Consider the following 16,155-nt stretch of genomic DNA (forward strand, 5'->3'; position numbering starts at 1 on the left):
GTAAATCAAATGTATATTTTCTTTAGGACAAAAAAGCACCTCTCTTACTCCTTGTAACTTCAACACGTAAAAAATACTTCGACTGTCCCAAATCTTTCGTTTGGAATAGGGCTTGAAGAAAAGGCATTAAAGCTAAGATACCTGTACAATCACTCTTAGTGATAACAATGTCATCCACATAAACCCACTAATAAAATAATACCTCCATAGAGTGTTTATAAAATATTGTGTGATCTCAAGTACTTTTCTTCAACCTGAATTCTTAGACCGCCTCACAAATCTCCCAAACCAAGCACAAGGACTTTAATTCAATACACAGATTTTCATATTAGACATACTTTCTTTTTACACTTCCCTGAGAAACAAACCTAGGTGGTTGCTCCATATATACTTTTCTTGAAGAGCACCATGTAGGAAAGCAATTTTAATATCAAGTTGATGCAAAGGCTACTCAAAAGTGGCTGCCATAGAGATGAACAACCAGACAAAATCTAACTTAGCTACTGGAGAGAAGGTATCTGAGTAGTCAACTCCATACGTTTGGGCATACCCTTTAGCAACCAGTTGAGATTTAACACCAAAAATTAAACAATGAAGTAACACCAAAAAACAACAATGAAATAACACCAAAAATAACCTAGAAAATGTAATCAACCAACCAAAATATCTATATATATATGTATATCAACCAATAACATATTTAATTTTATAACAAACTATAAATTATAAGCTAAAAAAATTGTTAACAATTAGGAAGATAACATAGAAAGCAAACAAAGAATCATCTTCCTCATCATTCTCATCATTCTCACAATCCATTCCTGATATAAAATAAGAATAAACAGTTAGATAATCAAATTGATGAAATGTTATAAAATTATAACAATAAAATAAGAATAATAATTATTTATTGAAAATCCTTTAGCTCTAAACCTAATGATTCTCTTTTATAACTTCCAATCTTTATCAACTCAATGAACAGTAATGCAACTGTATTCATAAGGTTTAAGTTTTAAAAAATTAATTAAATGTTGATGTGTCCATCTATGTAGCAATCCATGTGTATGCTACATCAGCAATGTTAAAAAATAACTTTTCCATCCATTTTGAGGGCGATTTGACAAAAAAAATTAAGAATTAGAAAAACAATAAATTAGAAGGAAGACTTAAATAAATTTTTTTTTTGTAAACTTGGATGGTCACTACTCCCATTGAACCTTTTTAGTTTAAATACCGGTAATATTTATATAAATAATAAAATCTTCATTGTCATCTTTTGATTTTTGTGAATGAAGAATACCTTTATTATTAACAAAAGAAATAAAATTAGCAAATAAATTGGGACTTACTTTATTTTACGAAAGAAACTACTTGGTTGGTTTCGCAACATCTATGAATGCCCCTTGTCCCAGTCATTTATGCCCACAACTTTTGCGATTTTCATTAACTATTTGTCCCAATAAAGCATCTATTTTCACTTGGAGTAACTGATTCTCAAGTTTTAATTTCCCATTCTCCTCCACAAGCTTTAGTGCCCCATCATTCAACTTCAAAATTTCTCTTAATCGGGCATTTTCATCTCTAAGCTTTTCATTTTGGAGGCAAAGATCTGGACTGGCCTGAATAATATTAATAAATCAACAATTTGATCATAATCTTGAATAATCATATGTGTAATGTAACTAAATAGGGGAGAAAAAAGTCATAGTCATTTTCACTACTAACTACCATCATTTAGTTATTGAATTTTAAGAAAAAAAAAAAACCCTAAAATCAATGTATAATAGGTTATGGCACTATTGTTTTATGGCAAGTGTTTTTTTTATTTATTATGTGGCATGTGAGCTTAGATTCAATATTTAACTTTTTTTGTAACGCTTCAAAAAGTCTAATATAATATCTGACACTGTTTTAAATTTGAATACAATAAAATTTCAACAAAATTTAGAAAATAAGTTAGAAAGAGAATTTTCCAACACTAATATTTGCACTTCGATGCCCATGTTTTCTAGTACGTTTTTGAGATGGAATATGGAAAATGAGAAGAAATATGTCATTGGATTAAAATCATTATGTTGGGATATTTTTATTATTTTATTATTTTTATATTGGATAATTAAATAGGTATGAAGAAAAATCTTCATACTTTTCTTCAACCAACGTCCATGAAGAAGAGAATGAAGGAAACTTTGATTTTCTTATAATTTAGTCCCTCTTTGTCCAATTTCATATTCTACATCCAAAACCTTTGATTTCTAAGTGAATTTTCAAGTGAAATCAAGTGTCTAGCAATATCAAAAGATTAGTTTCCAACATAGATTTTATAAGTTCATTGATGGAGGTGGGAGAAAGTTAAGAAAATGTAAGAAATCAAGGTGAAAAGGTAAGAAATCAAGAGTTCTTGTTATGGAAGGATTCAACGGCTATTATTTTTATATTTTGGTTAATTCTGTTAGTTCTTTTATGTTGGCTATATGGTGCATTTAGTATTAGTGAAACGAGTCGTTTTGGGTTGGACCACTGTTATCAAAACGATGTGTTTTATTTTACTCTTGCTGTTGTTGTGTTGCCATATATACTGGTAACCGTTACAAAACAAAGATGATTTTGGAATTCTAAAGTTTCAGTTTCTCCTTCTTTCTTTGCTGTTTTCTTCTTAGTTCTTCTCTTTTTCTTTGTTCCAAATTTTATCTTTAACAAAGGTATCAGAGCTACTCGATCCTCATGGCCGTGGAAGGAGTGTCGACCAGGATACAGAAAGAGCTTGGTATGATGCAAGAGGAACTTACTCAGCTGCAAGCTGAATTTTCTCAATTGGACGCTAGGATTGATGCGAGGTTGAAGGATTTTCAAGAGGGACTTAAATCAGAAGTCCGATCAGAGGTACAATCTGAACTTAGATCTGAGCTTCATTCTTGTTTGAGCAGTATTTTGGACAGGTTCCTCCTGTTCCAATTACTGGGTTGGCGTCGGGCAAAGGAAAGGGAATTTTGGGTTCTCCTCCTGGGTTCCTTGCAAAGGAACATCTTATAGTGTCTCCAATGCCAGATCTAGGACATTCGAGTATGTCTTCACGCGAAGGTACGGTGGAAAATGTAAATACTTCCTTTAGAGTGGACTGTTCGCATTTTGATGGTGCAAATTTTCAAGGCTGGTGGACTAAATTAGAGCAATATTTTGAGGCCAAAAATATTGGTGAGCATTTTAAAGTCAGGGTGGTTATGTTACATTTAGAGGGGAATGCGTTAGATTGGCATCACTTCTTTGTACATAGTCATGGGGGTTGCACCAGTTGACGTGAGAGATATATGCTAGAGGGATTAAGGAGCGTTTTAGTTCTAACTCTTTTCTCGATCCCATGACTGAGTTAGTAACTCTCAAGCAACAAAGATCCGTTGAGTAGTTTCATGATGAATTTTTGAGTTTGTTGAACCAACTAAGTTTACCTGAATCTTCTGCTTTAAGTATCTTCATCAGTAATTTGAAGGCCGAAATTAGACAGTATCTTAGGTTGTTTAAGCTTCAGTCGTTGATGGAAGGCTACAACCTAGCTAGACAGATTGAAAACATTGTTTGTGGACCATCAAAGAAAGGTTTCAATACTGGTAGTGGATATAGTTCACCGAGACCTTTACTTCCTGTTTCAAGAGTGCAACAAGGAGTGGGGAGTTCGCCTGTAAAAGGGGGGGTTAGTGCAAGGTAATGCGGTTCAACGAATTGCATCTAAGTCCTTGTCACAAGCAGAATTGGAAGATAGACGGAAGAAAGGCCTTTGTTTTTGGTGTGGTTTGAAGTACTCTCTAGGTCATAAATGTTCTAAATCTCAATTGTGTCAACTTGTTATTGAACCAACCTGGGACCAAGGATTTGATGTTAAGAGTCCATCATCTGAAGATTCTTAGGATTATCCTAAGCCGTTAGACTCAATAGAACCAACTCCAGAGAGTCTTGTATTGTCGTTGCATGCTTTACAAGGGTTGCAAGGACATAATACCATGCGATTTCCAGCCGTTATTGACCACACTAAAGTAGTTGTGCTGGTGGATTCTGGGAGTACACACAATTTTGTTGACTTCAAGGTGGCTAAAAGGTTGAATTTAACAATAGAGTAGAGTAGTACCTTTCGAGTAATGATAGCGAATGGGGTTCGACTATCTACCCAAGGATTGTGTAGAGCAGTTTCATGGGAGGCGCAGGGCTATCATTTCACCACTGACTTTCTAGTTCTGTCTGTGAAAAGGTTTGATTTGGTGCTTGACATTCAGTGGTTGTTATCTCTTGGTCCAATTGTGTGGAATTTCTCTAACTTGAAGCACAAGAAACAGGATTGTGTGTTGCAAGGTATTGTACCAGGCTCAATTCAGATTGTTTCTAGTAATCAACTCACTAAGTGCTTAAGCTTGGTTGGTAATGGGCCGTATCTGATGTTATTATCTTCCACTGATCAAACTATTCTCACAATGCAATCAGCTCAGTTACCACCAGATTTGCAAGATCTTCTTGTTGACTTTGAAGATATTTTCCAAGTTCCTACAGGGTTGCCACCACATTGACTGCAGGATCATCGAATTCCTTTGATGGATGAGTCCCAGGTTGTCAAAGTAAGGCCCTATCGATATCTAGCAGTTCAGAAAACGGAAATAGAAAAGTTGATCCAAGAAATGTTGGATGCGGGCATAATTCGGGATAGCAACAGTCCATTCGCGTCTCCTGTGGTGATGGTAAAAAAGAAGGACGGTAGTTGGCGGTTGTGCGTATATTACAGACAACTTAGCCAATTGACTATCAAAGACCGATTTTCTATTCCAATCATAGAGGAGCTCCTAGATGAGTTGGGGCAAGCAAATTTTTTCTCCAACCTGGATTTGCGTTCGGGCTACCACCAGATTCGAATGCATGAGCAAGATGTGTACAAAACAGCCTTTAAAACTCATGCTGGTCATTATGAATTCTTGGTCATGCCATTTGGCCTAACCAATGCTCCCTCGAGCTTCCAATCCTTGATGAATTCGATTTTTCGGTCCTTTTTGAGGAAGTCAATTCTTGTTTTTTTTTATGACATACTCGTGTATTCACGAGAGTGGGTTGATCATTTGATCCATTTACGAGAAGTGCTGCAAGTCTTGCGATCTCACCAACTTTATGCTAAGAAATCCAAGTGTGCTTTTGGAGCTACACAGGTTGAGTACCTTGGCCATGTGATTTCTCAAGGAGTGGTTAGCATGGATCGTACCAAAGTGGAGAGTGTGTTGGATTGGTCTCCACCGACATCAGTTAAGCAGTTACGAGGTTTTTTGGGACTCTCCGGGTATTACAGACGCTTTATTCAAGGTTATGGTCTATTGGCTAAGCCCCTTACTCTTTTGTTAAAAAAAGGCGTACCATGGCAATGAACAACGAGGGAACAAGCTGCTTTTGATCAGCTCAAAACGGCTATTTGTAGGCTCCGGTTCTTGCGTTACCAAATTTTCAAGAACCCTTTTGTGTGGAAACAGATGCTAGTGGTTAAGGGGTCGGGGCTGTTTTACAACAAAAGGGTCGGCCAGTGGCATACTTCAGTAAGGTATTGGGTGTGAAGTACCAAGCCTTGTCCATATATGACAAGGAAATGCTTGCGGTTTTCTTTATCAAAACAGATCACCAGAACTTAAATTTTCTTTCAGAACAGCAAGCAATTACGCCTTATCAACAAAAGTGGGTTGCAAAGATGTTGGGTTATGATTTTTCCATTTCTTATCGCAAGGGTACTCAGAATACTGTGGCAGATACATTGTCCAGACAACCTTATGCTCACACTTCTCAATTGTTCCAATGTGAGGGTAATGGGCATTTTCCTTGGTCAGAGGTCTAGGATCGCATTATGGCTTTATATGCTACAGATCAGAAACTTTCTCAGCTGTGCCATGTTGTACAAGAGTAGCCTCAATTACATCCAAGTACTCGTGGCATAGGACCTTTCTTCGCAAGAAGGGCAAAGTGGTGGTAGGAAATGATATACAACTTCGACAGTACATCTTTCGTCTCTTTCATGACAGTGCTTTGGATGGTCATTCGAGCATTCATACAATTCGACACTGAATATTTACATTGCTGTATTGGAAAGGGCTTTCAAAAGATGTTAAATAGTGGGTTCAGGAGTGTACCGTTTGTCAGCGTTGCAAAACTGAAACTACTGCTTCTCCTGGACTTTTGCAACCCTTACTTATACCTGATTGTGCTTGGGCTGTCATTAGCATGGATTTCATTGAAGGTCTTCCTCCATCCCAGGGTAAATCTACCATTCTTGTTGTGGTTGATTGCTTGACTAAGTACAGTCACTTTCTCGCTTTGGCGCACCCCTTTACATCTTTGACTGTTGCCACAGAATATCTTCAGCATATCTACAAGTTGCATGGACTACCAAATTCTATCGTTTCTGATCGGTATCGTCTTTTCTTAAGTCATTTTTTGGCAGGAACTGTTTCGCCATTTGGGAACCAAGCTGAAGATGTCTACGGCCTATCACCCTCAAACGGATGGCCAGACTAAAATTCTTAACAAGTGTTTGGAGAGTTATTTGCGCTGCATGACTAGGGAAAAACCATCAACTTGGGTTACTTGGCTTCCTTTGGCAGAGTGGTGGTATAATACTACTCACCATTCTGCTATTCAGACCACGTCTTATGCAGCTCTTTATGGGCAAGAACCACTGTTGCACTTACCTTATTTGGCTGGTGCTTCTCCTGTTGCTACTGTTGATCGAACATTACAACATAGAGAAGTTATGCGCAAGGTCTTAAAGTTTCACCTCTCTCGTGCTCAGGATCGCATGAAGCAAATGGTGGACAAACATTGCTCGGAACGAAAGTTTCAGGTGGGTGACTTAGTGTATTTGAAGCTCCAACCATATCGCCAACATTTTCTCCGCAAGTTCAAGAATCAGATGTTGTCCCCTCGATATTTTGGTCCGTTTTCGGTGGAAGCTCGTGTTGGACAGGTCGCTTACAAATTAGCGTTACCACCTGCTGCAAAAATTCATCCTACTTTTCATGTTTCCTAATTGAATAAGCATATTGGGTCAGCAGTGAGTGCTCCTACATTACCACCAGTTGGCTCGGATGGATCTCTTCTCAAGACACCGGTTCGAATTTTGGATAGACGCCTCGTCAAGCAAGGAAACTATGCTGCTGTGGAGGTTCTCGTCGAGTGGGCAAACACTTTTCCTGAGGACTCTACGTGGGAGAATTTGCAGGTTCTTCAATGCTGTTTTCCTACATTTGATCCTTAAGGACAATGATCCTTTTTCGCGGACGGGGTATTTGTTATGGAAGGATTCAACAGCTATTATTTTTTATATTTTGGTTAATTCTGTTAGTTCTTTTATGTTGGTTATATGGTGCGTTTAGTATTAGTGAAACGTTTTGGGTTGGACCATTGTTATCAAAATAATGTGTTTTATTTTACTCTTGCTGTTGTTGTGTTGCCATATATACTGGTAACCATTCCAAAACAAAGATGATTTTGGAATTCTAAAGTTTCAGTTTCTCCTTCTTTCTCTGCTGTTTTCTTCTTAGTTCTTTTCTTTTTCTTTGCTCCAAATTTTATCTTTAACAGTTCTCCTGTGAATTTTGTGATTTCTTGAAGTAGAGAGAAGAGATAGTGACTTTTTTATTTAAAATTTGATTATATTCATATTGTGTTCATGAAGAGAAAAAAAGAAGTAATGAAAGTGTTGTAGACAAAGGAATGGAAGTGACAAGAGTGTGGAAGGGAGAGAAGAGAAGCAAAGAAAGTGAAATCTAGCTAAAGAAAGGTAAGAACTGCTATGAATTCTACTTGTTTTCTTAAGGACTGGATTGAAATATGTGATAAAATAAGTGTGGCGTATTTGAATTTAATTAAAAATAATATTAGCGTAAAGGATTTCCCTGAGAGTTGATATCTAGAAATTATAATAATTAAAGTGAGCAAGCGGTATTCTAATTGACATGAAAGTTGGAAGTATGAACAAGTTTATGTGCACATGATATGCAAGTTGTTTTGGGAAAAAACAGTAGCAGTGGTCTAACTTTAAAATTTATATAGAGTGAATTAGAAAGAAAATTTTATATGTCTAGAAATCTCAAATTTTAAATTTTGTACTAAGAGAAAATCAGAAGTTAGTGAAGAAGACTCAATCTATTATCCCTGAGTCGACTTAAAAAACAATTTGGTATTAACTTATTTTGATTTAAATTCTAAAATTTTTATGATAAAAGGCTATTGAGTCTACTTTTACATAGAAAAAATGATGTAAGAAATTCAGTTTTGGTGAGATAGGGTCAAGATGATTTCAGGCTATTGTATTCCAACTACGAAAAATTATTCAAAATTGTATAAAAATAATTAAAATATAAACTTTAAATGTATAAAAAGGTTATGGGTATATTTTGAAGGGAAACAAATGAAAACATTATATGAACTTTGTATTTAAAAATAAATAATTTTTAGTGGAAGAAGGTCAAAACTGCTTACCAGCAGAACAAGGGCGAACAAAATAACTGTATTAATTGACTTGCTTAAAAAAATTGATCACAGTTTTTGTATTAGTTACAGGATGTTTAATTTCAAGAATTTCATATGAAACTTGATTATGAATTCCGATGAATGAGTTATGATTAAAACTATGACTATTACTTAGGGGAGTAGCTTGTTTTGAAAGTTAAAAATTAAATTTTCTGGAATAATTGTAAATCAAATGATTTGAAAACTGAATTAATTATATTAATTATGAATGAAAATGTGATGTATATTTTGTAAGTGGATTAAGTGTAAAATCATAAGAATTATTCGCATAATAGTGCATGATGTATTTGTGTCGTGTGTTAAAAGATACTTGGAAAGTGAAGTGTAATCTTATCATGAAAAGAATTTAAAAAAAGAAAAGTGCATAAGTGAACAGAATCTTGTAATGACCCTAGTAAACAAGGTAGAATTAGTGAGATATAATTAGCACGCCATAGGAATAATTGAGTGCTCCCATGTTATTTGCACTTCGGTGCCTGTGATATTCACTTTTCGATATACCCATATTTTCCAGCACTCTTGTGGTCCGTGTACGTCATGTTTATTTCATGTATCTTTTTCGATTCTTCTTCATTTACTAAGGGCTTTGTGACATAAATGAAGTTAAGTGAAGTAAATGTGCTTCGTGGAGTAATTAAGCTACGTCAAGCTAATACTGTGCATGAAAAGAACAAGGTACATGAAATGAACAAAGTGAAAATATTTTGTAAGTGAAAAATAAGTGGTATGTAAAAGACTATATCTTTGAAGCATGTTACAGGAATTAAATACTTGATATATCTATAGTGAAAAGATATAGACAAGAAATGAAATAAACTAGCATGTATAAATGAATAAGAGAATTTAAATGAAATAAATGATAAATACTTGTTAAAATATAAAATTCATGTGAGTACTTACTAAGTTTCTATGAAGCTTAACGCGTTGTGTTTAAACTCGTAATTTTGTCGAAAGTGTTTGAGAACAAAGACTTTGAGTTAAGCTTGATGAATACATCTCATCATCAAGGTAAGAATCACGAAGTGTAAGTTTTCAGTTATGGATTTAGTGTGGCATATACGTAAAAGTTGAATAAGTATACAAGTGGTAAGTAGCTAGTGCGATCGTATAAAATTGTGTGATGACCAAGTGGTAATGTTTTAAACTTTGTGGTATATTGATTAGTGTTTGGACATGGATGAGTGACATGATGACTTGTGTGATGTTTTTAGGTATTTTAAGGACTAAAAATACTTGAGAATGTCTAGGATGACATGTTTGATTCTTGACTGAAGTGTTTGGATTGAAATTTAACATTCCTCACTCGGGTTTAGGTTCGAGCTCGAGTAGGGGTGTTACATTATTTTTGGAGTTTGTTACTTTCAAGTCTCCCAATGAGTGGCAAGTGTTAAGTTTCAAGCACAATTATTAACATTTTTAGGAGTCTTTCTTCTTACAAATTGAGATTCTTAAAGGATTTACAAGATTCTCTAAGATTACAAAATCAAATCTTCTGAGATTACTTTTCATGTTTACTATGGTAATCCTAATTTTACTTGAGTGGTTTATTGGCCCATCAAGGCTTCAAGCAGATGCACTTCTCCTCATTTCCACAAATCGAGTCAGGTCAAGTGGATCAAATGAGCCACATTTAATCAATCGACCTCCATGGACATTTTGTGTGCATTTGTCACGGGCTTTGATCCGCGGCCCATGACACTAAGATCATCATGACTTAGTCTAATTATTGGCATTTTTAATCAAAAGTTTGATTATTGACCAAGAAGATCTTTGTTGATTCATTCCATATTGAAAACTTTATAGAGCTGAATTCAAGGAGTTAGATGTTCACATTGATTGTACTTTTTGCAAGCCATTATATGATTATTTTAGTGCAAAAATTGTTGTAAGCAAGTTGTTCTTGTAGTTTATTATGAAACTAAGCTATCAAGGGGGAAAGTTTTAGTGAGAGAGTGATTTAGATTATTATTTTTATACTTTAGTAAGTTTAGTTGCAACTAAACTTGCATAGCTTCCCTCCTAATTTAAGAGTTTTTCTTTGTGTATGTGTGTGGGGATGAGAGAGAGAGAGAGAGAGAGACTCACAAGACGATCGGAAAATATTTGGACAAGTGTATTTTGCGTCTCATTCTTAAGTCTCAAGTCGTCAAGTTGATATTTGATCTCGTTTAACTCGTTGGTTTGAGATAACAAGCTTTGATCTAGAAAAGCATTCCTCTCCTTCAAACATTGGTTCTCTGTCTTTAAATCTTCATTTTCTTTACCAAGAGTCTCCAATTCTTGCATCATTTGCTCGTTTTTCTTCTGCACAATATATATTAAGGTTAGTTGAAGAGAAAAGTAGAATTAATTTACAAGCATCCATTCGTAGTATATTCATTAAGAAAGAATAGAATGACATAAAATTTATAATTTCATGGCAGATATTCAAAACAAGAGAAAGGATTTCAGCTATTCATTAATGATTCTCACAATTAGTTGATTTTTACTAAACTAATTACATAACATTATCTTAATAGAAGTGCGATATACTGAGATGTCACGCCTATTTTATATCATTCTTTGGTAAAAGTATCATGTAGGCTCCTGTACTATGAGTTAGATTGCATTTTATTCTCTTTAACTAGAAAATGTACAAGTTAGTCCTTGTACATTAGCTCAAAGAGCAAACTGACCATCCTATTAAAAATTTCATCCATTTCTATTATTAAAAGTTTATCCATGTAAATCAAGTATGAGGTACACGTGGCATGTCACATGTTACTGTATGGTTATTCCATCAATCACATTAACTTTTAACAGTATAAATGAGTAAACTTTTAACAAAAAAAATCAATTTGTTCTTTAATCTAATCTACACGAATTAGTTTGCCTATCTTTTAGGTAGAGAAAACAAAATACAATCCAATTCCTAGTATAAGGGTTTCTATGATAGCTTTACTTTCTTTCTCTTCAAGTAATATCTTCTATTGTTTTATAACTCTGGATTAAAATTTTTGTCCTTTATATCGGCCGATCTTACACAAGAGACAGCGACAGTGAATTACCTTGCATCTTTCTCTGTAAGCTTTATCTGTTTTTCTCTTCTTTTCAGCTTTTTGTTGATCTGCATTACCCACAATTGAAGCTGATGGCAATGACCATTCCTCGTGTACACTACTTGCTGCTGATTGGAAATAATGTTGTCCACTCAAATACGGAGCATCAATCTTATACATTTGTTGTACAATTTCCATAGTTCCCTCTTCTGTGGACATAACATTAGTTCCCTCATCTGTGGACATAACATCCAAATGAAAATTAATTAAGCAATTCAATTATATTTCCTATTAAATGTTGGAAAACTTGATGGAACACTAAAAGAAAACTTATCAATAAATCAAAATTTTGAATTTAATAACAATTTAATAAGTAATCAAACATAAATTTACGTTTGTAGTTTTTATATTATCATATACACAGAGGTGAAGACAACGGCTTGACTTCCAAAAACGGTAATTTACAATAGAAGTCCTTTAAAAGTTGTCAAATTATAAGTTAGTATAATGAAAAATTATATTGAACTCCCAAAAATTTATTATTCGTTTCTGTCTCTAAAGTAATTTTCTGATTTTGCCCTGCATATATATACATTGTCAGGACATTTTGATTATAAACTTGAGCAGCAAAAATATTCCAATTCTTTAAAGTCTAAATGATATTATAAAATTCAATTAACTATTTATAGTTACTCTAATTATTATTGTGAGCTGAGAATTTTCTAAAAACAATTAAGCTTTCTACAAGTTAAATTTACAAAGATTTATTACTTAGTTTGTAAGCTGACGATAAAAATGAAAAAGAAAAAAATAAAAATAAAAAAAATTAGGAAATTTATTTGGGAAAATGAAAATCATCAAAATTCTGAAAATTAAGTTTAGGAAGTCATTGGAGCATGGATTATTACTTAATTACTTAGCCTGAGAAGTAGAAAACATACAACAAAAACTTGAATAAAGCATAAGATCATCACAAGACATTTGCAGAAAAAAATAGCTCATCAAAATAGGCTCGTATTTAACACTTACATGAGTTAAAGCTGTGCTTGTGAGGGCGTTGAAGGATGTCTTCTCCAGTATTCTTACCGGCACAAGTGCTATAAAAATTTGGTTTCCCGAAGTTATCCATGGATTAACCACTCACTTTCTTCTCTTTTCTTTTCTTAACTAAATAGTTCACCCTTTTTTTTCTTTTTCTGGAAATATATCTGTTGAAATCTACCAGAGATTTATGAAGCAACTCAAAGAGTCAAAAGGGAAGTGCAGGATGTTGATCGATCGTACGATAACTTGGCGTTTTCTCTATCGTGATCGCCCAATACTCAATGATAACACATGAACCCCTTCAAATGGGACCACTTAATTTATTTATTTTGGATAAAAAGATAATAGTGGAATAAGTATTCCAAGCAAACCGGTCTTAAATCTCGTTAAGGCAAGACCCAAAATAAAAGGGATAATGCACCATTGGCCCTTCTACTTCGGGCTTGTTCTAATGTGACCCCTAAACTTTTAAACTATTCAATTAAGCCCTTGTAATCTATTTCTGCTTATTAAAGTGGGCCCTTGATCTTAAGGGTGTCAATTTTTTGCTAACATGACGCTTTGTCCAATAAGAGCTCACCATGTGTATAGATGACGTTTGATTGTTTGACTGAGACCCTTATGAATAATTATGTCTCTGTTTATTTTGAAAAATTAGACATCTTTCTAGTAATATAATTTGCATTATTTGTTTGAATTATTATGAAACTAAAATGAAAGTGAAGCAGGGATTAAATGAAAATGTTAACAAAACACCAAAAGAAATTAAAGCATATGTAATATTATGATAGGCCATTGAACTTGAAGATGCAAAAAAAAAAAAAAATTAAAGATACATTATTCAAGAATTGAGATACCCAAAAATGAATCACTACACTGTGGAGAATTGAAAGTGTAATATTACATTCTAACAAAAAAAAACCACTATTGATTTAAGATTTGAAAGTTTTGATTCAATAAACTTAGAAATTGAAAAAGGAAACAAATCCATAATTTCAAATTTTCATCATCATCTTTTCCATGTGAACTACAATTTCACCATCTTCTAACCAATGCCATCATCCAAGTAACCCACAAAGGATTCTTCATTCTTTAAAAGTTAAAACTTTGGGAAAAGACAAAGAACACTAAACAAATTTGCTTTACTTTTTTCATAATAGCCATAAACTCTCATCTTCAACAAGAAAAAAAAAAGGAAGTTTAAAAGCCTAACTTTAAAGGCCAAGCATGGTTAGTATTTCTTAGTCCCTAAACATAATCATCATTCTTCTCATTTTGTTTACAAGTTCTCTACCAGCTTTCATTATGGTATAGATGTTATAGAAAAGAGAGGAATAGGAGAACGGGAGAGATAAACAAAATTTGAGAAGGAGAAAAGAGAGAAAGGGAAATGTGAATAAACAACCACAAATTCATCTGCATTTCTTACACTATTACTGCATGCATCTAAGTAGAAACCCTAGCAGACCTAGCTTTTACAATAGCATCATAACATCTCATAGTACGTAAAATAAAACCAAGGCAAAACGTCCTATATTACTAAAGCTAAAACTCATCATTTTGGTTTATGCAAGAACAAGTAAAACGTACTAAAAATTTTATTCCATATCAGTTACTTCTTCACTCTTAATGATCCTTGTCCTTAAGGATTAAAGTTTGGAAACTGTTGGTAAAACTCGGGCCATGATTCCCATGTCGAGCCCTGTAGAAAGGTGTTTGTCCATTCAACCAAAAATTGTGTGCATGCATGATTTCCCTTTTTTATGATCTTCCGATCCATAATTCAAACAAGTACTCTAGGTAAAGCACCATCAGTGCTTACCAAGGGTAGATGTTGCTGTGAATGAGCCTTACCTATATGTTTCTTCAACTGTGACACATGGAAAGTGGGGTGGATTCTTGACCCTTCTGGTAGCTTCAATCGGTAAGCGCCTTGGCCAATATTTGCATTTACAACAAATGGACCAAAGTATTTGGGTCCCAACTTTTGGTTCAGCACATGTCGAACGATAGTTTCTTTGTATGGTTGGAGTTTTAAGTACATAATGTCCCCCACTTAGAAGGACCTTTCACTTTGTTTTCTATCAGCACATTGTTTCATGCGGTCTTATGGTCTTTTAAGATGAAAAAGGAGGAGCCTTTTTATCGCTTCCCTCTATTGCAAACTTCTATCCACTTTATCCACCGAAGATGAGCCAGCTAAATAAGGCATATGGTAGGGGTGTTTGGCCATAGAAGGCCTCGAAAGGTGTCGTTTGAATAGCTGAGTGAAGGGTTATGTTATACCACCAGTCATCTAACAGTAACCACGATGCCCAGTCCCCTAGTCATTCCCCACACATACAACGGAGATACCCTTCTAAGCATCGATTGAGTACTTTGATTTGACCATTAAATTCGAGGTGATAGGCCATCAAGAAATGAAGCTTAGTTCCCAGTTGTTTAAATAGTTCATACCAAAAGTGACTAATAAAGATTTTGTCTTGGTTTGAAACAATACTTTTTGGTGTTCCATGCAACTTGTAGATGCCATTTAGATATTCCTAAGCTACTATCATGGTAGTGAAAGGATGAGATAGGACATAGAAGTGGCAATATTTAGTTAATCTATCCAACGCAACTAAAATTGTATATTTCCCCTTCGAATTCGGTAATCATTCGATAAAGTCCATGCTTATTACTGACCACGTTCTTTGAAGGATAAGATGTAACACCTTAAACTCGACCTAGATGTCTAGACCAAGTCTAGAGAGTTACATCAATGTTACTAAAAAATCACATTTATAACACAGTCAGAGTGAACCATTTAACGCATATTATCCTACACAGTAATTAACTGAGTATATAATCTCTTCCAACATCATTATATCTTAGAATATCGTAATTCCAAATAATAGTACTTAGATGAAAAATAAAAGTAAAAGCTTGACTGAGCTCCCGTGGCACCAACTCGTTCAAGTCTGAGAATCACCTAAAATCTAATCAATAACAAAGTGAGTTGTGAACTTAGTGCGTAAGAGAATTTTCTTCAAGTAAAACACATTTATCAAATAGCTTCCAAATTTAAGGATTCGGTTTAGTAACAGGAGCATTTCAGTTCAGATTCCAAATAGATTAGTTACATATGCATAAACAAGTTCAGTTTCATATACAGAACAGATCAAATTTAGATGCAGATATTCCTAACCCCTATCTGCTACACATTATCTTCGGCTATCCATAGCTTAGCTGCTAAATCGTAATGTGGCGAAGCGTTAGAGTTAGATTTATATACATTGGCTTAGCCACTAATTAAGAGCAAATACTTCCCTCTTCACAATATTCCACCCCATGTAAATGCAGAGTATAAATATCCACAATATGTATTCAGTCGTTCTAAATTGTTTCACAAGTGGATAACACAGTTCAATATCAAAATAAGTACTATAGTACACATATAATTATAGTAGTCATAGGTTAGTCACAAAGTATCAGAGAGTTCTCGTACAATCAAATTCAGATAATTCATACACTGGGGAAGACAATATTA

At 34.3% G+C, this 16,155-nt stretch overlaps 1 protein-coding gene across 1 annotated transcript; it reads right to left on the bottom strand.

The window, feature by feature from the left end:
• Positions 1-647: 647 nt before the first annotated feature.
• Positions 648-12,980, bottom strand: LOC107948492 (uncharacterized). The gene is made up of 5 exons (XM_016883054.2): positions 12,612-12,980; positions 11,592-11,818; positions 10,630-10,848; positions 1,350-1,619; positions 648-821 (listed from the first exon to the last, which is right to left on the bottom strand). The coding sequence occupies exons 1-4, from the start codon at positions 12,709-12,711 to the stop codon at positions 1,413-1,415; spliced, it is 753 nt and encodes a 250-aa protein (XP_016738543.1). The 5' UTR covers positions 12,712-12,980; the 3' UTR covers positions 648-821; positions 1,350-1,412.
• Between the last annotated feature and the right edge of the window lie 3,175 nt (positions 12,981-16,155).

The sequence above is a fragment of the Gossypium hirsutum genome, chromosome A04 (genome assembly GCF_007990345.1).
Source record: "Gossypium hirsutum isolate 1008001.06 chromosome A04, Gossypium_hirsutum_v2.1, whole genome shotgun sequence".
NCBI classification, from domain to species: Eukaryota; Viridiplantae; Streptophyta; class Magnoliopsida; order Malvales; family Malvaceae; genus Gossypium; species Gossypium hirsutum.